The sequence below is a fragment of the Puntigrus tetrazona genome, chromosome 7 (assembly GCF_018831695.1).
Source record: "Puntigrus tetrazona isolate hp1 chromosome 7, ASM1883169v1, whole genome shotgun sequence".
NCBI lineage: Eukaryota > Metazoa > Chordata > Actinopteri > Cypriniformes > Cyprinidae > Puntigrus > Puntigrus tetrazona.
In genome coordinates, this window is record NC_056705.1 from 8,870,269 (window position 1) to 8,896,688 (window position 26,420).

At 36.4% G+C, this 26,420-nt stretch overlaps 1 protein-coding gene across 1 annotated transcript in view; it reads left to right on the forward strand.

Moving 5' to 3' along the window:
* Positions 1–14,703, forward strand: part of minar1 (membrane integral NOTCH2 associated receptor 1) — a 29,141-nt gene extending 14,438 nt beyond the window's left edge. Inside the window, exons 4-5 of the mRNA XM_043244083.1 lie at positions 2,620–2,874; positions 11,285–14,703. Of these exons, the coding sequence (XP_043100018.1) occupies positions 2,620–2,874; positions 11,285–11,482 (453 nt within the window). The 3' untranslated portion in view covers positions 11,483–14,703. The remainder of the gene's footprint in view (positions 1–2,619; positions 2,875–11,284) is intronic.
* The last annotated feature ends 11,717 nt before the right edge of the window (positions 14,704–26,420 follow it).

A 26,420-nucleotide genomic window follows, 5' to 3' on the forward strand; every position in this document is an offset into this window, starting at 1 on the left:
AGAGAGAGAGAGAGAGAGAGAGAGAGAGAGAGAGAGAGAGAGAGAGAGAGAGAGAGAGAGAGAGAGAGACAGAGAGAGAGAGAGAGAGAGAGAGAGAGAGAGAGAGACAGAGAGAGAGAGAGAGAACAATGTGGGTGTGTTTTTGTAGATGAGATACAAACTGTACAAAGGCAGAGAGACAAAAATGATATTGGAGAACATGAATACTGCAATTATATTGAAATTATTTAGATAATATAGTTCCTAAGTGGTAAGTAGCAGCCAGAAAATAGGCCACAGTCTGTCCTGATGAAAGAGAATACATTTTCCTTATCTTTTCTTTGCAAACCCTGTGGGGTTTTGGCACAAAATCACCTGCTGGTAATTGTATATTTCAGTGTTTGGACTAAGGGCGTTTTTGGAAATGTCCTTCAATGTGATTCTGGGACCTGAAATAAATATATTGGTGCATATGCTGATGAACGCAAAATGTCCACTAATATCTTTAAATGTATTTTATTTTATTTTTGCTGTGTATGGTGGAACTTTAGTTGATAAACTTACATCTGATGAACTGAAGAAATAATCAGAGTTAAAGCTAAAGAAAAAGTATGGTTGCTTTTGTATTGGTGCTCTGCATTTGTTTCATTGTGTGTCGTATTCTGTGAAAGTAAATTTGCCTGTGCATTTTCTAATTGTACAGTATATTGGGAATTTTTAAATTTCTAAATTTGATGAATCTATTTTCTAAATATAAATATTAATTTTAGCACCTAAATACTGTGCCTATTTACTAATATGACAATTGGAAACAAGTCCAAAAAAAAAAAAAAAAATATATATATATATATATATATATATATATATATATATATATATATATATATATATATATATATATATATATATATAAAAATCAATTTTATTTTATTTTATTAAATTTTTTTAATGAAAAAAACAAAGTTACTCAATTTTGTTTAGGCGAACGTATAAAACAGTGCAAGCTGCATCAGCTGCTCATTATTAAAGTTATGTTTCTCAAACTAATGGTGCTCATTTTGTACAATGACCCAGTTCATGATAATCAAATATTTCAGGTTGTATAAGCTGCAGCACTCTGATGTCCCTCCGGACAGGAATAAGCTCCTGACTCAGATATTATTCTTTATAATAGTCTTAAGGACTGAGACACACATTTCTTGCTCCACAAACAAGACCGCAGTCATTCCTGCTTGTGCCTTATAGATATATATATATATATGTATATATGTTATCCTGATGCAGCGCCAGCATGCTTTTTGCTGAGACTAATAGCTGATGCGATGTGTTTGCATCGACTCCTGTTGTTCCTCCGGTGTTCGGCTGCTCGTTTTTGTCCTACGAATCAAATAACTCCGAATTGCTGAGGAAAAGCGGTATTTGGTTGTGCAAAAAGTTACCGTAATGATGTTTTGTATGACTGCCAGCCCAACTAACAAAAGTGTGCTAATATTATGTTTCTTCTGAATGTTCTCTGGAGTTTTTTTTGAGTATTTTTTGAACATTTCATTTTATAATTTTGCGTACATCATGCTGATGTTACTTTTGAATGTTTCCTGAATGTTTTGGAATCAATAATGTAATAAAATAGTTTTTGTGCTAATGTCTTCATTCAACATTCTTTATTAGCGGACATTAGGTCATTGCCAAGAGGTTGCCATAGGAGTTCAAATGCTGTAGGTGCCGCTAGCAAGCCTCTACAATTTTAGTCTTTTTCAAAGTAAAACCGTACAGTTGGGAAGTGCTTTATGCGATTTTTGGTTGGCTTAATTCATGTTGGTAGCACAAACTTTTGAAAAGTACTTTTTTTAAGAGACTAATGCTTTCGTTCAAGGATGCACTGAATTGATCAATGCTTCGTTGTGTTACAAATGCTCTTCTTTTAAACTTTGTTCATTAAAGTATCTGTTTTGAACATTGATGGCAATAAATGTTGCTTGAGTAGCAAATCGGCATGATTCCAGATGATATTTTTGATGGATCATGTGACACTGAAGACTGGAGTAATGATGATCACGGGAATAAATTACTTTTTAAAACGTATTCAGATAGAAAACTGTGATTCTCATTTCTCAGGGAACTATGCTTTTAAAGGGTTACTCCACCCCAAAATGAAAATGTTATCATTAATGTCTTATCCCCGTGTCATTCCAAACTGGTGTTCAGAACACAATTTAAGATATTTTGGATGTAAACCGGGAGGCTTATGACTGTCCCGCTGACTGCCAAACAATCACCGTCAAGGTCCAGAAAATACAAAAGACTTTGTCTGAATGCTCCATCTGCCATCAATGATTCAACCGTAACATTATGAAGCTTCGAGAACGACTTTATGCAACAATTCATCACCATAGCAGCATTTTGGAGAGTATAAAAGTAGAAAAAGTACTGTAACTTCTTAACGTTACAGGCGGATGGAGCACCAGACGATGTTTTTCATACTTCCTGTTCATATTTTTATTTCCAAAGGGGTTGAAAACCTTCTTTTTGCTTTGTCTTCGGTATCATCAGTCTTAAAACGCATCTAAACGCATCTCTTCAGATCAGCTCCGATTCGAAGCTTCCTCCTCGGTGACCTTTCCTCCCGTTTCTCCCCCACAGACAGACCGGCAGTATGACGCCCACCAGGCCCACCGCTCCTCAAAGCCGCCCAAGGACTCCTACCTGGTGGAGCAGGTGTTCAGCCCACACCACTTCCCTCCCGCCGTCAAGTCTCACGTGAAGGGCAGCCCTCTGTACACGGACCTGCGGCTGACCGGCCTCGCCGACGGCAAGCGCTCCCAGCCTTCCTGGACCATCGAAGAGTACAAGAGCAAACCAGGAGATAAGAACAAGCTCAGCGCTCTGGACCTGCAGGTGAGAGGCCACCTCGTCCTTGTCCGGCTTGTCCATTTTCTCCTTGTGTGGGATTAGATGGGGCTCATGGGAATGATGGCTTCGATTTTCGTTCAATCAGTCCGGCCGCGTGGCTGAAGGTCGTCGGTGCAGTAGGCGACCTCGTGTGCTGTGAAATATTAATGATCCTTATTAAAATCAGTCGTTGACTCTGTGCAATTACTGCAGGTCCTTGGCTTCGTTCCAATGCCAACATGAAATGCTGCTCGCAAGCGCTTCTGGAAAGGGAAGCATTTAAATGCATGTCTGCAATATTACTGCGTTTTGATTTTAATTAATTATTTTGGTGATGCAGTTTGAATAATTTGTTTGCAGTTTCGGATTGAATCAATCTGAGAGGTTCTTGAGTCAGTGACTCGTTTAACTGAGAAATATTTAGTATGGAAATTAGGTCATTTGTTCATGTGGGTGATTTTGAAAAGCATGTCATTTTTGAGGTTGAATTAAATGCATTGTACAAAAAAAACTTTTGAAGTCTTTAAATTAATGATTCAGTTGTTCATTAATTGGATTGAATCAGTTAGAGGTTCTTCAGCTGATTGACTCATTTAACAGAGAGCAGTTTAATATGGAAATTTGTTTGAAATGTGTTAAGAGATCATGCAACATAAATTCTATGTCTCTTGTCTTTTAATAAAACAAGCAAAACAAAAACTTTTTAGTTGAATAGCTGAAATTAAATGATGTATAAGATATGGCCCCACATGAAGTGTCTCAAATACCGGTGTACTTACATAGAAACTACATGTGTATTTAGTATGTAAACAGAGTGTATGTACACAGTATCTCCAGCTGTAATATTTCTGTAACTACACATATGTAACAACCCTCAGTATGGTATGTGTAAGTACAAATGTGTAAAAGGACATTGGTAACAACACCTTTTTCAAGTACTCGTGTGACAGGAATTATATAACTACATTTTGTAACAATAGTACGTAAAAGAGCAATTGGACCAGTCTGATTCAAGAGATGAAGATGGGTGGGTTTAGAGATATGTAAAGTGTGAGTAGTTGGATCTGGAGTATTTACTACACTGTAATACCAGTGTACTTACATGATAACTACTCAGGAACTGTCCACTTCATATAAAGTGTAACATTTTGGACACCAACCACAATTTATATGTAAGGCCTACCTTACTGACTGCTGCTGTGTAACATCAGAGTAATAACACGGTAAATGCATAGGAATTGTCTACTAAAGTGTAACCCTTTCGGTAACACTTAATTTTAAGGGCTCATAATACAGAGTAACTACCTAATTAGGTGCTTAGCAGTAGCCATTGTATACTTACATTAAATTAAACTAAGTTATGGAATAGCCTGCAATTGCAGATTGTAACTTAGATGTAACAGGCAGCTACCGTTACACATATGTAACAGAGTGAGCCTGTTACATTTATGTACAATCTTGATACACTTTTAGTAGCTTATACCTGTTTAATATTCTGTCATTTAATGTCATTCTGTCATCAATGTGATTAGACAGGTATTACATGTATTTAAGCTGTGTACTAAAAGGTCAAATCAAACTAAGTTGCAGCTGGATACACATGAATACACTTAAGTACAATCTTGATTAACATTATTTTAAGTAGCTTATGCCTGTGTACTTGAATTGATAATCACGTTGTATAAAGTCTCCAACACATATGTGAAAATCTTTGGTTACATAAGTAGCTGTGTAACAGACTCGGCCTGTTACAAATGTGTAACGGTAGCAACCTGTTACATATATGTAAGTGCAAACTGTTCCATAACGTAGTTATACACTAATTACATTTTATCCAAGTACAATGGCTATTACTGAGTATTTACACTTGGTATTATGGAAACCTTAAAATAAGCGGTAACATGTTTTCTTTACCAGAAAGTGCCGTTACCAATGTCCTGTTACACATTTGCACTCACACATAGCATTCAGTGGGTTGTTACATGTTTGTAATTACAGAAACATTACAGCTGTAGATACTGTAAATGTACCACATACAACATACACATCTAGTTACTTTTTAAGTATTAGGAACACAAAATATAGTGGGACCAAAAAAAAAGAAGAAGCAAAAACAACACACACACACACACACACACACATATATATATATATATATATATATATATATATATATATATATATATATATAGGAATGTCATTGTACATATGGCTTTCTAGTTTACATTTTATTGAGATTTTGGTATATGAATCACACCATCAATCACTGAATTGCTTTCTGAAAGATTCATTTAGGCACAAGACTGATAAATTTGTTCATAGAGTCAACTCACCGACTCGTTTAGGTGAGTATCGTTGACAGCTTTTTATGTATTTTATTTTATTAACCTTATATAACTTAAATTGGATTTTTAGTAGTGCTCAACGAAAATGCAAATAAAAAGATGTTGTGATTCATTAGTTCCGCTGCTACAATAAAATGAACAGTGGCGTGAGCATAAATAAAACACAATTAATAAAAACAATCAATATGACTCCATATGAGCAAAAGAATCGCTGAAATGTTTTCCGAACCAATCTGTTGTCGCCAACAAAGGATTCACAAAAATGAATCGTTTTTTTATAATCAGGCTTTAAAAAGGGGATAGTTGGTGTTTTAATTTGTATAAAGAAGGACGAGATGCGTGAGGGATTTTGATCCTTTATGTTTCGATAAAAGATTACAGAGACAGAGAACGTGTTTTAAAGTGAAAAGGGTCCTTTTGTATTCACGCTGGCTATAAAACCATCTGTAGTGCGCTTTTTGTTGTCTGTATCAGACGATGTTTATCTGTCTTTGCTATCTCCAGACATAATCGTGTGCCACTGATAACACAATAAAAAGGCTTTAGTGTAGGAGACAGCACTCAGCAAGCTTCTTTCATTCAATAGCATAATCTATGCCTTATTTTATTGACTGTCTCCATAAGGATATTGGTTTTAAATGGACAAAAGCGAGTGACGGCTTTAAAACTAGCTGTTCTTTTACGGAGCAAAGTAAAAAAGTGAGATGGAACAGAGAAAGAAATCGCCGACCTCTTCGGTGGCTGGTGCAATTTTATAATGTGCCCTACATCTCTGCATCAGATCTGTGTTAGACGCTTGAAGCAGGGGAGCATCTCTCATTTTTGCCCATTTGAGAGGGCTGTAGGTTTGCTGAAGGCCTGCTTACCCAACCATAGCTTGAGAGGAGCAGAAAAAAGACAGAAAATGTCAAAAAGACAAGAACGCAGCTTGAGCAATGCCACGTACTGGTGATTCTTAGTGACCCAGCACAGCGCTTTCAAACCTTGAACAACAAGATGAGACTGACAAAGCAAAGAGGGGTTTTTTTGGATTTGTGCAGCTAGAATGCAACTACACAAAAATTATATCATTTGTATTTCCATATATTTATTCATTTCTTTATTTTGCATATGCCTGCCACATATTTAATATTGTTGCAATCATATAAAAAAGTTAATTGTTTTTTGTCATCTATTTTCAAAATCTAGTGAATCATTTCAATTATTAAATTAATTACTAAATTATACCATTTTAATTAAAGCAATATCTTAATTATCTTTAATCATACTATAATTTATTTTTACTAATAAAGCTATAAATGTTAGTATTAAAATAGAATGAATTTTTATTTATTTATTTTTTAATTATTTTTATTTAAATGATTTCTATTACTATTATTTATTTATTACGTATATGCAAATGTGAAAGGCTTGGATAATGAAAGCAATACCTGTAAAATTATTATTTATTTTATTGTGATTAAAATAAAATTTAAATGAATAAATAACATCAATATTACAGGTATTTATTTAATTATTTATTGTTTATTTTATACATGTGAAATAATGAATTAAAACATTTAATACTAATATTTTTCACATATTTAATAATATTAATATTAAAATAAATTAATAAATAGTTTGCACATTATAGATTATAGGTTGTTATTAATTCCCATTAATTTGCAGCTACATGTCTATATTTGTTATGTTAGTAGAGTTAATAGAATAAAACGTATAGTTTCTCAAAGTCAGTAGGTTGTTTTTGCGAACCCATCCAAATAAAGTGTTAGAAAGTCATTATGAGTCTACTTATACTCTACTGACTGCTAATTGATATATAGTCACTTACTGTTCGTAGAATGTCTAAAGTGGGCTATCGAAATAAGTTAAAACAATAATAACTGGTATTTATGTATTAAATCTTTCACATGTGTGTGTCAAGTACTCACGGCCACAGCTCCTCTTTGTGTTCTGTTTGACTTCTGAGCTGTGTGGGAAGCCTGACACTACAAAAAAGACCGACAAGTGTGTGTTCACAAGTACAAATCAATTAAAAAACAGCGCAGGCCGAACGCAAGAACATGTCCTGTGTGAACGGCCCATTAGATCACTTAGTAAAAGTTCCGTTGCCATGGCAATTACAGAGAGGGAGATTTATAAGACAATTAATCTCAGGTTTTTCACAGGGGAGCTGGGTACGGATGAGGATTCATCTCTAAATATGCGTTATGTGCAAAATAACATCAGTGTTTAATCCCTGGAACTTCACAAGCTCTGGTTTGGTTTAATTAGCCTCTATATCACCGATCATGTTGCAGACTGTGATCATGTAATAAATGATTAATATTTAATGATAGCCTTAATGGTGATCTTCGTAATGTCATTTCGTGTGAATAAGGCTTGCTAATTGTGCGGAAATGTTCTGGCTACGGTGCATTGAAAGCAACCTGGTCTCGTAAAAACATGTGCTTCTGGGCGCTTTTTGATAAAGGTGTGCATTGCGACAGTTCAGAATTGAAATATCGGCGGACCGTTGCTAACTGCTAATGCTAATCCAGTCCAACCCTAAACCTACACGATAGCGTGAACGAATGCAAAACACATTCGTTGATGCAGCCATGTCATCTCAACATACTTTTACTGTTTTGTTGAACCGTAGTTAAACAGGATTCAAGCCAGAGTTTTTTGGGGGTTTTTTTTGGAAACTGTGTTGATGTGCATTATTGGTACGTAGATCGTGTCTCGCCGATAAGTGCACCCAGGTACCTTTATGCCATGAGACCAGGTGGATTAAAGAAGTAGTTCACCAGACTTTTTTATATAGAGATGGCCATCCTAGATGTACATGAGTTTGTGTCTTAATCAAAAAAGATTTGTAGATTTATAGCGTTACGTCACTTGCTCACCGATAGATGCTCTGCAGTGAATGGGTGCCGTCAGAATGAGAGTCCAGACAGCTGATAAAAACATCACAATATTCCACACCACTCCAGTCCAGCAGTTAATGTCTTGTATGTTTACAACAAACAAATACACCATTGAGACATCTTGTCTGCCCAAAATATGAGTCGAAAATCCATAACAACGCTTCGTTCGTATTTGTTTATGAACTCTTTTGGACTATTTTTGATTGCTTGTTTTTTACTGGAAAAAGCAGCATGATGGAACTCGTATTTTAGCTGGAAGAAGTTAAAAACATCTCTGTGACGGACTTGTCTTACAAACAAACGGCTTTTCAGATGAAGAAACAAACTCATCTTCATCTCGGATGTCCCGAGGGTGAGCAAGACGTCAGCCATTTTTCATTTCACCGCTAACAAACTTGGTGACTTACACAAGTAATGATTGCCGTTTCGCTTTTTCGTGAAATTCTGGATCTTGTTCCACAAGAAAATCAGATTTTCTCACTGCTGGTATTGATGTAAGATCACTCCCAGCTTGTTGGAGACTCCTTTAGTGGAGGAAAGTGTCACTGGTGACGGCGTCCTGCTGCCAGTTAGCGCTGAAATGAATGCCACCTGATATTCAGAAACAATCCACATGTGACAAATGGCGAAATTTAACACACTTTGGCAGCGAAAGTGCCTGGAGGCTGGTTATTAGAGGCTTGGAAAATGGCAGCATCGTGCTCTTGTGCAATAAATGGACCATTAGTTGGACATCTTATAATGATATAACGGAAATCATTCTGTTTCAGTTTGTCTTTCATTTATTCATTTATTTGTTTAATAGCAAATCAGTGGCATTAATGATACAGTTATTTATTGATTAATTAGATTATTTGTTGGATGGGCAGCTTTGGACAGCTTAATTGAGTCTGAGTTGAGGTGGTCCTGTTGTCTACTGCTGAAAACTTCGCTGGAAACGTGTCTGTTGATCACCAAAGTGAATGTATATTTATTGACCTGTACTTTAATTGCATGCTTGCAGCAAGCTTTCAGAGAGCTCTGTCATGTACATTGGGTATTTTTTGAGTGGCTTCTGGCTCGTTAGCTTTGGCTCCGCTCGCTTGACATTAAAGTCGTTCTAATTATAAACCCAGAGTCCCAGAGCCCCTGAGTAGGGACGCAATTAAAGCGTAAACATTTCTGTGAATCAATGAGCTGACCCTGTCCTTTGGAGACATTGATTTTTCATGAATTTCCTGATAAATCGAGTCGCTTCTCTTAAAAGTGTTGTTGATAACTGATGTTTAAAGTCCATCACAATCTTGCTTATCTTGTCATTTCTATCTATCTGTCTATCTATCTATCTATCTATCTATCTATCTATCTATCTATCTATCTATCTATCTATCTATCTATCTATCTATCTATCTATCTATCTATCTATCTATCTATCTATCAATTTTTTGTTCAATCAGTCGTTCTATCATTCTATCTATATATCTATCATATCGTTCTATCATCATTCTATTTATTCATCGTTCTATCTATCTATCTATCTATCTATCTATCTATCTATCTATCTATCTATCTATCTATCTATCGATCCTTCTATCTATCATTGTACTATCTTTCTATCGTACTATCTATCATTCTATCATTCTCTCATACTATCTATCTATCTATCTATCTATCTATCTATCTATCTATCTATCTATCTATCTATCTATCTATCTATCTGTCGATTCTCAGTTCAACTGTCAAACCCTTCACAACTTCTCAATCATTTTTCTTCATGTAAGCCATCACATTCAGATTGGTATACACGCGTATATATTCTGCATATGTAATGTCTGCTAAATTGGCAAATGACCTATTTTTGTGTATTTGTGGTGACATGAAATATGAAATGTACAGTAACCGGACAATTAAGATTTCACTTCACAAAATAAATGTACTGTATAAATACAAATGTTCATTTTTGCGCTATTGACTATTCTCAACAGATATCTATATATCTAAATATCTGTTTTCATAAAATCTAGATTTCCATGGCTTTACTGTATATTTTGGTGGCCTCGGCCAAATTACTGACACGATAACTAGGTCTCGAAGCGTGAATGAAATGTTTCGGGTGAGTAACTGCATTTCAGAAATGCAATAAAGTTCTGAAATTCCAGCAAACAGTTTACAGAATGTTAAGACTGTTTGGAAAAAAGGGCCAAAGCATTTGAGAAAAACTGTTCCTTCAGTCATTGTTTATTTAGTCATTCTCTGATCCTGCTCTTCAGTTTATCATGCGGCCATTCTATTTATGATGATGTTGTTCTATCTATCATTTAATGATTCTATCTTTTTGTTCCGTAGTTCTTTCTATGCTTCCGTCCTCCTATCAGCTCTATAACTCGTTTGATCATGTTGTTTCTTTTGATCTATCATCTGTTTATTTTATCAGTCATCTGTTCCGTCATTCTGTCGATCTAAAGGGCAATTCCCGATCTTTCGTTCATTTGTCCGTTCTAACATTGGTTCGTCTTTTGTGCATTTGCTCGTTACATCATTTGTTCTTATTTTCTGTTCTTTCTACCCTTCGTTCTCATTCTATCGTTCCATGTGTTTGCCCCGTCTTTCTATCCCTAGCTCTATTTATCGTTCCTTCCCTTCTTCTATCATTCTTTCTGTCATATTGCTATCATTCTGTCATTCCATCTATAAACCTTGAAACTTCAAATTTTATGTTAGACAGTAATATGACCAGTTGTAGTCATTGTTTGCTAGCTCAACTGTAAACGCCATACAACCCTGACAGCAACTTATAAGAGCAACTACATGACACTCGTGTTTTCTTCAGAAAATGTCCTTTATAGCTGCTCTGGCTATTTTTGTCCGACTGTTTCCATCTTCCCCCCCGCTGTCATACCTGAACATCTCTCTCTCATCCCGAACCGAGCGCCGTATCACGCTTTCCTCTTTCTCATTTCCCCCTCACTGGCTCACCGTGTATTCAATTAAAATGGCAATTTGACGAAAAAATTCCATCTCGACGGAATGTGTTGCTTCAGTAATCTGTCTGCAGTTAGCGAGGCGACTGGACGAGGGCTCCATTCATCTTCCACGGCCCTCATTTCACAGCACAATCAGGGTCCGCTCCGCACAGGCGCCTTTCTTTGCAGGACCTCTCACCCTTTTTCTGTTCCCCTGCAGGTCCAGGAGTCGCTCAACCCCAACAATCTGGAGTACTGGATGGAGGACATCTACACGCCGGGCTACGATTCGCTGCTCAAGCGCAAGGAGGCGGAGTTTCGCAGAGCCAAGGCGTGTAAAATCGGCGCGTTGATCGCTGCGGCCGCCTGCACTGTGATACTGGTCATCGTAGTGCCCATTTGCACCATGAAGTCTTGAGGTTTCTCTTTTTTTTTTTGGTTCTGTCGGATGGGACTTCATTTACGTCGAGTGTAATTAGGTCTGATTTCAGCCACCGGCCTTAGACTTTCCTGGAATGTCAATCGAAATATATCACAACAAAGAGTTGAGGATTGCAATTTAACGTGTCTTTTTTTATTTACCCTAGTCAATATTTATAACTTGACTAAATGATTTGTTATGTAGTAGATGGCCTTACTTAAAGGCTTGGAGATGCACCCTTGTTTTATAGTCCAGAATATAAAGAACCAATATGTTTTATTTCTTTTTCTGGTATTGCAATAGAAACTAAAGGGAAAGCTTTACGTTTGAGCTCATTATATTTTTTACTTTACTATGATTACGAGAATTTTAACGAGAGTTATTTTTCGAAGAATACGCCAACAGAATGTTTTAAAGCCGAGTTGGATTTATCTTTGGAAATCACTGGAATGTTTGGGCTCGTGCAATGCCTTTTTATAAGGAATATATATTCAGATAGTGGAAATACGGTTTGTGCGTGCGTTCACAAAGAACTTAAGGAATAGTTCGGCCAGAAATGAAAGTCTGTCAATCTCATGACGTGTGGAAACTTTCGATGCTTTTCCATGGATTTTTTTCTGTGCTTTCAATGACAGTTTTCTTAAAAAGACACACACCATACAGGTAGTCTGTAGGATTTTTTGCGCTATATTCTTAGTGAAACTCCAACTTTCGTTATCCTCGAATGATAACGAAAAAACCTGGAACATTTGTATGCAATTTAGTGGGGAAAATTTGAAAAACTGTCCTTTTGTGTTCCCCAGAAAAAAATTACATCATACAGTTGTGACAGAAACTTCACTTTTAGGCAAATTATTCCTTAAATTTGAGGGGTTTTTGATTGTACAATGTTAGGACAGAAAAAACTCTATTAATGATATTTACTGATTTTGTTTGAATAGTGACACGTGACTTTATTTCCTTCTGATTGGTTCTGTATTAAAGCCAATACAACACTTAAAACATTTCTATCATAGTGCATAGCTGCTTTCTCTTTGATTGTGATTATATATATACTTTGCCTTGTTATATCATAACTAATCATAATACTGTATACTTGAATTGCCAAATCACTTTCAACTAGCTCAGCTTTTCTCCGAAAGTCGAATGTTTTTCTTGCACTTATTCACCAGACCGATCTAAAATTGGACCTGACAATGAAAACTGTGAACTCACGTTAATGATGTTCACTTTTGACACTCTTTACACCCGTTAAGGGTGATTCTTCAAGTTGTAGGGCTTTTGAGTGAAAACCGCCTGTTAGTCAGAAACGATATTGCACTCAGACGCTGTTCTAAGACTAATGAGCTGCATTGCTGGTCTAACACCTACATAGTCAGCTATCTTCTAAGGCAGCACCCTAAGCCCTTAGTGACTGATTTAGTGCACTCAAAATAGGCTGCAACTGTGTGCGGCATACAGATCGCATTCCTCATGTGAAGCACATAGGAAACTCGATTAACAATCGATTTCAGAGTTTGACACAAGACCGTTGCTCTTCGGAACAGCCTGTGACGCCTTAAATGCTGCCTATGCTGTCAGCTCACAAGGTTTTGGAGCAGTCCCTGAGTAAAAACTGAAAAAACAACTGATATTTTCTTTTATCATCAGTCTGTGAATGATATTGAGGTTAGAAGGTTAGAGTGTTGCAGGAATGAGTTCAAATTTCCGGAAATCCATCCATCATGCAAACTATACAATCGAATATTTACATACTTTTACATATTTAAGATTGATAATGTCCATTGTATTTTGACATTCAGTCACAGCGTTGTGTTAATTTGTTAAGATCTTGATTAGCAAAATGTGTAAGAACTAATAATCCAAATAATTCAAAAACCAATGGAAAAATCTCAATGGTTTGGCCTGAAACAAATCATCCCTGCAGCACTTTATGACTACGGTTTATCACAAAACAGTGCACTTCTTGAACGCTGGCCGAAACCAGTGGTCTGTCTTTATGGTCTGGTCCCATGACACCTAAAGGTAAAGTGTGTAATTTTTTATGTTTATATACTTTATCCTATACTAGCAAAAAGTTAACCCAAAAATGAAATTTGCTGAACATTTACTTTCTCTCAGGCCATCTAAGATGTAGATTATTTCTTCATCAGAACGGATTTGGAGAAATTTAACATCTCGCCATGCTTACCAATGGTTCCTCTACAGTGAATGGGTGCCGTCAGTCCAAAAAACATCAGAATAATCCACACCACTCAATCAATCAATCACTTTTAACAATACAGATTGTGTCAAAGAACTGAACAGTATCAAATATTAGAATATAGTGATAGTAATGCATAATGACAAGATTAAACAATTTATTATTTATTATGTTAACACCCATCAGTTAATATTTTGTGACGTAAAAAGCGGTGTTTTTGGCCTGAGGATGAATGCATTTTTAAGAGATGTTCATTTTTGCGTAAACTTTTCCTTGAACTAGAACTAGGATTAAGCAATCTGTAGATTGATTGCCCCGAAATGTACACAAAGGGCAATAGGATTGTTTAAGAAACCTGTCTGGTACCACTAGTGCCACAGAAATAACACACTTCACCTTTAAGAGAAATTTAATTTGCACACCAGATTGACATTATTACAACGATCCTTATGTGGCTTTCCACAACTTCTACTATTGATCTCGCATTTGTTCCTGAGAGATCTGCAACAGCATTATTTTCCGACAACGAATAGATTTTGAAGTATATACATTTATATCCCTATTACCGCTGTAGTTTTGCAATGTTATATTCAGAAACTTACAGGAATAATTCACCAAGTAATAAAGCTTCTGGCATTCATTTGCTCACCTAGTCAGCCTAAACCATATGCTGATATTTTCTCAATACGACAGGAAAATTATGAAATGACGTGATATTATTGTGTCAGAATAACAGCGTACTGGTTTGTAATGGCGTGAGATTTGAATAAATAATGCCTTGAACCGATGCTTTTTGGTGAGCTATTCCGTTAATCGACCTGATCAGTAATTAGGGCATTTGAATGTGACCTTTTATTTGATTGGCTGAATGTCCGGTGACCTCGCCTTCGACACAGGAACTGTGTGTAGTAGCACGCTGTAGAACCCTGTAAATAACTTCAGGTTCAAAGCGCATTGTGTGAATCAAGTGTAACTGGAGTCATATTCTAATAAATCTCTTACTGTTCAGACTGTTGAATGTGCACTGGCCTATTTCTTTGCACGCGTTTCTCAGTATCACGGTTCCGTCCAACCTGCTCTCGTAAAAATATGTATCTCTGTACACTTTTTGTGCAATACAAGCATGTTTTTGTTATGCTGACATAGGTATTTAACTTAAAAATCTGTGAATTGTTGCTAAAAGCGAATGCTCTACCACGTTAAACCAAATCCGACCCTAAACCTACAGTACTGGATAGTGTTAACACGTGCAAAACTCATCTGTTTCAGGCATCTGTTCATGCAACGGTGTCATTTTAACTTCCTATTGCGCAGATTTGAACCGTTTTGTCGAATCGTAGTTAAACAGGATTCAAACCAGAGCTTGTCGCCTCTCAAGTACATCTCTGTACTCTATGAAAACCCATAGATATGACTCTAGAGATACGTGTGAACATTCAAAAGCATCAGTTTTCAAATATCCCAGCAGTGTTGGGCATGTTACTTTAAAAAAGTAATTAGTTATAGCTGCTAATTAATTTTCACAAATAGTGACTGAGTTACCCCCTTTTAAACTAATTCCCTGTTAACTAATTACCAGGGAAAGTAACTATTGCGTTACTCGAAAGAAACAGTCATTTAAATGGCAAACTTGGACCAAAATTATATACGAATTCTACTACTAATAACAAGATAAAACGCACTAAGGATTGATGAGCTGCCAAATCCAAACGGGGATGATAATAGGTGAGCCGCAGCCAATGGGATTGTACCCACTACCATAGACACCGTCAGTTCTTAATAGAATTTGCTTTAGAATTTTCGCACGAAAATACGACAAAGAATATTGTTTACAAGCGACGGCGAACGATGTGCCTTCACAGAGTTTATGGTACTTCAAATAAAGCTTCACTGCGCACCCATTCAGATGGACAGAAAAATCTTATTTTAATGGTATCGTGATAAATTACAGTAACGCCACATTTTATTGTCAGTAACGGTAACGGCATTGTAACGGTGGAAACAGTAATTCGTTTGATATTAATATTAATATTAATAAGACGTTTCATACAAGTAATTGTGTGAAAATTATGCTTTATTAATCCAAACTCTGTAAATTTGTGTGAAAAGAAAAAGAGGAGTTTTTCTGCCTCTGGTGTTCATTTCTGATGGAAACTGCAGTGACGTGTACGTATTGGTACGTATTTGGTGTCTCCCTAAATAGTGCACCCAGGTACGTTAATGCCATGAGACCAGGTAGCTATCCTATCCTATTCCTCCGCATGTGTCTCTCAGACTACGAAAGGCGTCTAAATATGGAAAGTCTAATGATGGTGTTTTCCTGGAAATGTTGAGGAGACAGTGGCATCTATAAATATCTCCAAATGTTCCAGGTGCTCCATCAAACACTCGTCGTGTTACTGCTATTGCGATTAAACTTGCATTTGTAGGCTTTGCTCTGAAATCTGGCGAGCTGCAAGGCAGCTTAAATGCATTTCTTACGTGAAAACTGTTCAGAAAGGTAGGCAGCACTAGATGTTGAGGAGAAGGCAATACCATTATGCATTTCTTTATTTCTTTTTAATATACTACTAAACAGCTCCAGATTAATTCCAAAGCCATACATTATATATTGACTTGCGCTGGATTACTGTTTTAAGTGCTGGTAGGATTTTAAAAAAGCTTTATCATCGACTGCATTGACTACAATAATAATGGTTTTTCAGAAGTCACATTTTGCACTGATAAATCATCTAATAAGATGGGGCACATGCACTAGGAAAGTAAATTGGGACAGTTTTGATGTCACGTTGACTTTATGTACAGTATGATTATGGCCGTGCAGCTGCTCTCGGTTTCTGTCGGTGTGAGATGTACCTCATGCTGGATTCTGGCCCGCTGAGTGGAGCTTATATGAAATCTGGCACTGGTTGGTGCATAGAGCTGGCACTGGCCTGGCACTGGGGACATTATCAAGAGCAGATCTAAACTAGACTGCCAGAACCCGCCGAGACCAGAAAACACTTTTCAGAGGGACTCTGTAATGAGGGATGCGTTTGAGAAGATATTTTAGAGAGAGTTTTAAGGACACTGATTGGCACGGTTGCTATGGATTCCTGAATGTGCAAAGTACGGCAAGTTCTGTTTATTAGTGATTGGTGATGATGCTGTTTATCTCAATTCAACCTCAGTATAACGGAGACCAGTGTAATACTTGTTTTGACTCTGGAGCCACCTTCGGTTAAGTTCCGCTTGACATTTACTGTAGTACATAAATCGCCTTCGCAGGACTGGGCAAAAAAAAATCGTACAATATAGCCATGCGCATCTCATCAGTAAAGCCTCCGGAAAATCTCCATCACCTGTTTTCAAATGGAGCGGCAGTTAATACACAGATATCGCGCAATATTGCTCAATATCGCGCAATATCGTGTTCAGTTTCGCAAATTAATCACCTGAATTAGTCATACTGAACTCGATTGTGCGTAGCTTGTCAGTGATCAACGGCTCTTTGTATTAACTGGAGCCCCGTTTGAAAACAGGTGATGGAGATCTAATCAAAGAACCAACTTTACTGACGAGATGCACATGAATATATATTATAAGATTTTTTGCAAAGCGCTACACTGTCACAATAACAGAGACAGCTGTAAACGCATAGATATGTATAGCTAGATTCCCTGTTAGTGGTTTCTATGGAGCGGTCCAGCGAGGCATCTACTTATATCCGCATTTCTACAATATGCATAACGTGCAATTCACTTTGGTAAGAAACAGAAACCGAAACCATTCACCTTCACCAAATCACTCAATGATTATGATCGTAAGGTAACTTATGTACAGTTGCTTTAAATGTATTTTTGTTAAAACACTACATGTTTGAATACGTACAGTATATCCCTGATCCCTGTTTCGTTATTCACAATTTCAAAGAGATGCAAGGACATACAAATAAAAAAAAAAAATGCAGATCAAAGTACCACAAGTGTAAAGTGATGTTTCAGCACTGGACGATCCGGCAGATTGGATGCCTGCGTCGTGGTTTTTTTTCTTTCTGTCTGATAGCAGACGAGAACTGCACAGCTAAGCAGAGATGGTTTTCTCAAGCATAACAAAAGCATCTTGTCAGAAACAGCAGCTGTGAAACGGAGACACAACAATCTAGCCTGGGTCTGCGTTTCAGAGAAACTAATGCCACAAGATAAACAGCTGAAAACAAGCGCTTTTGCTTTGGTCTTTTGTTCAGTCAGGTTTGGCTTTTATGCTGTGATATATTCCTGCTTTCAAACGAAATCTAACCTGCAAATAACTGCTTTCTATAAATATTTCAGTGTTTCCTGGATATAAAAAGACAAAAGGTGACAAATTTAAGATCACAGCACTAGAATGAGGTTACATGATTGTCATGAAAAATTAAATATGATAAACTAAATTTAACAATCACCTCTAAATCTAATGATAATAATATTTTAATTTAATTTAATTTAATTTAATTTAATTTAATTTAATTTAATTTAATTTAATTTAATTTTATTTTATTTTCATTAATTAAACATTAACTCTTCCCCAAATTCTCATTACAGTAGTGTGGGGAAAAACAATAGTTATATTGAGTAAAAATATTTATAATAATTCAGTTCAGACCATTCAGTTTTTTACAGCAGTGAGAATCAGCATTTAAAATGTCCAAATTTGGATAAATTAATGATTAATATAATTTGTTTAATATAATTTAATATAATTTATAATCGTTTTTTCTTCTAATTTGTTTATTTTGGGTTAAAATGCGAGTTACATTATAAAATGGGATTGTTATAATTATAGAATTATTTCGATTCAACCACTTCTGACCTTGGAAAAGAAGGGTCAGTGGTAGGTAAGGTTATGACACCGTTCTCTTTTCTTTGTTTTCCGCTAAGCCAGACTTTATCCATATCACTATATCCATTTACAGTCCCACCGGAGCGTATCTCAGGGACTGGCATATTACAGTATATAAATCCTTATCACCGCTGGACAGATTGATCACACGCTAAAGCAGTGACCGTGTCAAACGCAGCCAGACTCTCAGCTTCATTACATCGCTGCTGCCGGATTCTGCTTGGAAAGGTCTCGACCGAAGTAAAAAAAAGCGACCGTACAACTCTTGACGTGCCATTCAATTACAAGCAAAAACATTTCCAACCCAAGCAGTCGTCTTTCAGCAGCCCGATCACACATTTCTCTCTTTACAAAAGTTTTGGCAAAGCGAAACAAAATGGCAGATTATTCAAAGGGAAAAATGTGCATTCGCTCAAAATGTTCTCAATCCGTGATGCAAATGAGCTTATTTCTTCTTCAGAAGAGATTTGGAAAAATGTAGCATTGCATCACTTGCCAACCAATGGGTCCTTCGCGGTGAATGAGACTAGTTTAACTTAAATTAGTATTAGTGTAAAATTCAAGTTGGATATACATAATGACCTTCAGATCGATGAGTCAAGAACTGCTCTGATTATTCAGTAAGTGAGTCATTTTATATCGGTATATTGAGTCTTTTTGACTGATTCTTTAAAAATAATTGACTGAGAGAGTCACTGTATGGAATAATGAATTTGATTCACTGAGCACAGGCTAATCTTATTGTTTATGACATGAATATATGAATAATAACTCAGATAAGTCACCTTAATTAGCTTGGCCAAATCCTCATTTAGACATAAAGTGGGGATGGCAGCTAAATTAAAAGAGCTGCTATTACACTGATTATCTTCCTGGCCTTTGACCGTGCAGGTGTAATGAGATGCTTAAACTGGTTTAGCAATAAGATCTGCTCGTGAGAAGCTCACACAGCCCACAGTAGATCAGGGTTATCAATTAAAGCACCGAGAGGTCGACTCAAAATACCCTTTCTAGAAACGTCTCAATGTCTCAATGAGTTTCAGATTTAAGAACAGTTCACGAAAGATATAGTTCACGCAAATACGAGAAGTTGCTGAAAATGTACTCATGTTCAATTCATCTAGTAGGTTTCTTCATCAGAACAGATTTGGAGACGTTTAACATTTCCTGCTCACGAATGGATGCTCTGCAGTGAATGGGTGCCGTCAGAATGAGAGTCTAAACAGCTGATAAAAACGTCGCAGTAATCCACACCAATCAGATAACGCCCTATGAAGCTGCAAGATGTGGGTTTGTGAGAAACAAAGCCATCATAAAGATGCTTGAGAGTCCTTTATCCGTAACATTGCTTTCTCCAGTAAAAGTTGTTTGATCTGAATCAGGAGAACATCTAGTGGGACATCTATCTAAATAGATTTGACTACAATACTCTTTAAATACAATTAATTTTAAATCAAGAAATTCGATTCCTTGGGAAGGCAGCTGTTCTATGCATTTAATGCAATTGGACAAAAGTGTCTTTCAAATGCATGAATATGAATGTAAAAAAAGTGTTTTAATGACTTTGTCTACTGTAAAATCTATACAGCGTGGAAAAATACTAAACTTTTCTTCCTAACAGCAAATTTAGCAGAAGGTGGAAGAAATATATGCCAGCGTTTAATTTCTCTGTGCAAATAAATAATGAAAAAGATACCTAAAGAGCGGGCTACATCTTGATTTTTGACCTCTGAATGTCTAAGCAAAGAAAATCCAATGGTCTAATATGGATAGTTTTTATTTATGTTTTCAATAAATTTATTTAAAGCCTGCCCGGATGGGACTAGATGTTCAATGTCTGCAATAAATAATCAAGTACTGTTTCATCTGGATGACTAATATGAATGGAAATGGTCAAGGATGTATGAATTTACAGAAATGTTGTTCAGTATACCATTAAAAAGGAACAGAATAACGTGCTCGTTGTTGGTTGTCATGCTAAGTTTAATTGTTGCAGCTACACTGATGAAAGCCTCAATGAAATACAATCAAGCGAGCCGTGCATCCGCCATGTTTAGGCTAACAAATAATTACTGCTGATGTGTTGATGTCACAAGGCCGATTGAGCAGAGTCATCCGAAATGCATTTTTGCAGCTTTTTCTGTTGCACAAGATAAGATGTTCCAGATTGCTGGATGGCGTCGTGCTGTTAGATGAATCAGTGCAACGACTGAAAAAACAAACAGCGCAGGAAATGAGTAACTAGAAGCACTGCGTTAAAAGAAGTGCGAGGTACGCAAACATCATTTTCGAAAAGGGTTCATCTGTAATGGTTGCCTTTGACACTCTCTCATCTGAAAAACGCCTCAACTTACAGCAGCGAAATGGCTTGAATAAATGTTGCCGTGCAATTCTATTCCTCTCCGAAAATGAGTGCAAGTACGAAAATAAAGATTGTGCCCAATGCCTGATAATCTGACCTCCTGTAGCTGTTTTATTTAATTTAGCCTTTTTGTCGAAACATTGCAGTGCTATTTTGTATATATATATATATATATATATATATATATATATATATTTTTTTTTTTTTTTTTTTTTTTCAATTTAATTAAAGATATATTATTTAGCTGTGTTTTTTTATATATATATAGTTTGTATTATTTGTTCAGTTTTGGTTTAATTGTTTCTTTTTTTTTAGTACGTCAAGTTAAACTAATTATTTTTTCTAGAAAACAACATTGTATTATGATCATGGTGTAATTTTATATTTAGTATTATAGTGAAACAATTGTACAAGTGACCATTTCTTTATTGAACTGTATTGTTTTATGTGATCTTGGTGCCAAATACTCACAATGAAAACCATTATACTAAATGATAACAACATTCTAGTGGCCATTCTTTTTGCAGGCTCTGAAAAGCATGAAATGGTTGGATATTTCCCCTGGTTTTTGATATCACAGCTCATGAGAGTCACCAGAGAAGGGGTTAGGCCTGTGGTGCCAATCAGCCAATCAGCTTTGTCGCGATGCAATTTTCCTGTGACTAAAAAGTGATTGGTCACATGGCATTTATGACTCAGGTCATTGGCTCGGAGTTGGCTAAAAGCTCCTCGTCCAAACTAAAGGCCCACGAGCAAACACGAGAGTTTGTTCACCGACCGTTTGATGCACGCTACACACAAAAACACCGAGCATGGCTGCAGTCGCCACGTCCAGACTGATCGCCAGCTGGGAACAAAGTCGCGTTAAGACGCTACCAACATGATACAGCGAGCAGTGCCAAGGTTTGCAAGGTCAGTGGCGTCCAATCTTTCAAAAGAGTTTTGTTTGAAGCATTTACGAGTGAGTAAACTACATCTGCATGTATTCATCAGCAAACCGTGTAAGCATTTTATCATTATAGGACTTAAAATACACAACGCAGAGTTTAGGCATAAGACAGATGAGCACTTAAGATGCAAAAATGATCACTTCATTAAAAGCAGTGCTTTGTTTTTTTCTGGGAAATACATGCATTTGGAGTGAAACTTGCCATTTTTTTTGCCAATTGTGTTTTCATAGATGCATAGTTGCTGCATGATTATGTAATCTGTGCTGGTCTGTTATTGTTGGTAAAATCACCTTCTGTCTAAGTTAGTAATTCTAGGCCATAATTGAGGGACAGACTTAATGCCCTGCACTGTATGTCTCATAATCGCATATTTTTTAATATTAAGAATGTGTTGTATATTCTGAAATATATTTAAGAGTGCATATTTTTTGCTGCATGGGGATAACCAGCCATTTAATGATCTGCGTAGCATGCATTTCTGATCATTGTATGCAAAACATTATTCTTTTCTTTTTGCGCCATGTCTAACTATATGTTCATCGGATTTATTAGCCATTACAAAGGCATTAAACCAAGGCATCACATGATTGAAACTTAACTAAAGCACAGGATGGTGGGTTATGTTATTTCTGCAGCATCTGACCCAATCGCCGCGATTCCTCTCGAGAGTAATGTCACTTTATTTAGTAATTAAAATAAGTGAGAGATGAAGGGAGCAAGAGGAAAGAGGGAGAACATGAAATGCAGACAGCAAGAAAAAAACATCATGCCAAATACGGTTTTGTATAGCTGGTAAAAATGTCTTCACGGCTGGTAAATTTCCTCGACTCACCCATTTCAAGGTGACCCTCCACTCTTTTAAAATCTACTCAAATCCTCCCATTAAAGCCTTAAGCGGCGGCGGCCACTGAAATCTAACGCCTCAAGGTAACATGAGTTTTCTCAGTGGTTTAATATGGAAAACTCAGTGTGTGTGTGTGTGTGTGTGTGTGTGTGTGAGAGGGAAGGGGGTTTAGCTGGACTGCCGCTAACACACTTTGATCATCAGATAGTCGAGAGAGTGTGGAGTTTCACGCGGTTCATTGACGAAAAGGAAACAGCGACTTTGTCAGTGTCGGGTCTGTGTGTAAACTTTTGATGAAATCTTTTCTCAGGTAGAAGGGGGATATTGCACATCAATCTATGCTGAGAGTAAACAACCTTATGGCGCTCGTTGGATTCAGTCTTACCCATAAAATTATGGAAGCCATATTAGCCCTAGAAAGTAAAATAAAATAAAAAATAAATAAATCTTTCATTAAAATACATTACAGAAAGTCAGAATAATGAGATAAAACTATAATATAAAATAGCAATTATTACAAAAAAAAAAAAAAAAAATAAATATATATATATATATATATATATATATAATATTGCAATTCATTAAAGTCAGAATAATGAGATAAAACTATAATATAAAATAGCAATTATTACAAAAATAAATAAATAAATAAATAAATAAAAAATATATATATATATATATATATATATATATATTGCAATTCATTAAAAAGTGTTAATTGTGAGCTATAAAGAAAAAAATACTTTTTCATAGCAGTTTTTCACTTAGTATTCTTTGATATTTATTATTCAGAAAAAAAAAGAATGAACAAATGAATGAAATCAAGGTTGTCTCTGGTGTAGTATTTAAATTAATAATTATCTCAATTTTTAACCCATTTTTTGTGCCTTTGAAACCCTTTAAACATTTTTAACACTCATTTTAAACGCACTTTGATTTGTGAAGTGCCAAAGTGCGTTTATGATGAATATTGCACAATCTGGAGCCGAGCCAATATTTGCACTATGATCTTGTCGGTGGATGTTTCAGTTGTCCTGCCCCGTCTATTCACAGCGAAATGTGGCACGCGGCCCAAAGGACTTCTCTAACTGTTTTGCTGCTTAAGGAAATGAATTTGACAAGCATTTGTCGTGCGTTCCCTCCATTTAAGCGTGCTCGAGACCGAAGGATCTTCATGAGGTGTGACATTGAAGAGAATTGAAGTGTTTTAATCCAATATAATGAGCTTTGGATGCTGCACGCGGCTCCAGTGCATCTCAGTGCCGCAGTGTTCAGCGTCTCATTTGATTTTGTGTTGCTTATGGTTATACCTCGTTATTCTTTCATGAGAGCTATAATCTAATGTGGCCCTGTGGGTGAAAGATAGCAGAGATATTAAAATCAAGTAACAAGCCAATATCTCTCTCTGGAAAGTGTGCCGACACACACACGCACACAAAACGCTATCAGGTTCCTCTAGTAATTGTGCCCAATAAGCCTCACTTTAGCAGCTCACCCTCCAGCAGAGTTTCATGCACCTATAGATTCTTATTCCCTCGTCTCATCTTTAAGCTCCTGGTCCACCATTGTCCTATTAGTTTTAATAAGGAACATTAAACCCTTTTTTTGGCTAAATATACCCTATAAAAAGTTTGAAGTTGGTGAAGATGTGTCAGATGACTCTTAACAATCAAGCAAAGTTTCTTCAAGATTGAACCATAATTGGCGCTTTAACAGTAAAAATGGCTTTTAAAAACACAACATTTCAATTGAAAATTACTTACAATTCTAAAAAATGTTCATACACACACACACACACACAAAATCCTCTTATATGATTGATCTGCTCTTTCTGAACATCCTCTCTGGCTTTTGGACCGATGTCATCAATCCAGCTGGTCATTATATATACACAATTATTTTAAAAAAGCTACTTTTTGCGACCTAGTCCTTGATTTTTCTCTCAATCGCAACAAAACCACTGCAGTACAATTCTCTGGACCCTAACAGTGTTGGGAAGTAGCTGCTAGCTTTTCGGCAGCGAAGCTCTGTTTTTCATCAAGTAGCACGGTAGCGTGAACCAAAGCTACATTTTAAAAGCATTTCTGAAACTTGAGCTCAAATCGGAAATATAACCGCTAAAGATCACCGATCCAGGATCAGTACGCGACGCCACAGCCGCTAAAAATCGCAACACCATTGGCTCCTCAAACTGTCGAATAACAGAAAAAAAAATGGACTAGCCGCAAGTCAATAAACGTAATGCGGTAACAACGGGAAAAACATTCGCTGGTCAGAAACTTTGTATTTTGGTGCAATGTTAATAGTGAAATAACACACGGTGCAATACGGTAACAAATTTCACGAATGCATTAACTAGCATGAGCGTGCACTGGACAATAATCAAGCAACAAATGGATAAATACTGTAGTGTAATTTCTTAATGTTAATGAAAATCCAGTCATTCATATAGTTCATGTTTGTGCACAGGGCATTAACTAATGTTAACAAACATAACATATTATTTAAAGAATGCGTGTAAATGTATCAAAGGCCAAATTACCAATTAAAGGTTTCCCGATGACAGCAAAAAAAATATTGTGCCTACGAGTTAAATCCGGCCCTCTACATGATACTGATTTTTGTTGCCAAATTAGTTTTGAACAGTTGCTGAATAAACAATTAACCTGAACTATTACGACCGGCAGCTTTATTGATCACCGAGAGAGCATTCGATGTTGGTTCAATATTAAAATTAATTATTTAAAATGGCTCAGGTGGAGCTTTTAATGAAGAGTAACTGCTAGCTCGTGCATTTTTCAAGGCTTGCCCAACACCGTCAAAAACATGTTGAATTTTACACTTTGGTAAGCTACAACGTCATCACTTTTAAAAGGATGTGGCCAATTACACCCAAAAGCCTATAAATCCTAAAGAAAAACCTTATGAAACCGGGTCAGCATATGAGACAGATGGCTCTAACCAAGCATGCGATATTTAATGTAAATTTGACTGTAGGTGGTGTTGACTGTTAAAAAAAAATAAACCTAGGCTCATTGGAAATGTGTGAATCTACATGCATTTTTGCAAAACGGAAAAAAACGTACCTATACACACGAATCGCTGCAGTTTCCAGTCGAAATGAAGACTAGAAGCAGTAAAACCCAGACAACTTTTAGTCCTTTTCACACAAAAGTATGATTTACAGCTACATTTTCAAAACAATTTTAACATCCTGCGCGATATGAAAACTGATCTTTTTGAATATCGTCGTCACACACACAACTTCATATGTGTGAGTTTTTTTAGTTCAGTAGGTTTACTCGTTGGCTGACGCGACTGGAACCACGATACGTACCTGCACCAACTTAATGTAAAGCGTGACGCGTATTAAAGGCGTGTTTTAGTGCAGTTTTCACTTTAAAACTGCTGCGAAACGCGCAGTTAAGCTACATAATTGCAGAAATGTATTTAGAGGCACGAAAAGATCCTTGGTTGAAATATATCGTATTTAATCGGTACCCGCGTTGGCCAAAAATGCTATTTTGAATCACTGATTCAGGTGGTTGCAGCCATGTTAACACGATGTCTTTTGCGTATGTGCTTGAACGTCTTAAGAAATCGCTATTATTTTGCAACGATTGTTGTAATGAATCTTTCTCTTTTTTCGTCCACCAAATTGGATGCATTTATGTCATTTCATTGTGCATTATGGGCTTGCTCTTAAAACGAGTTGC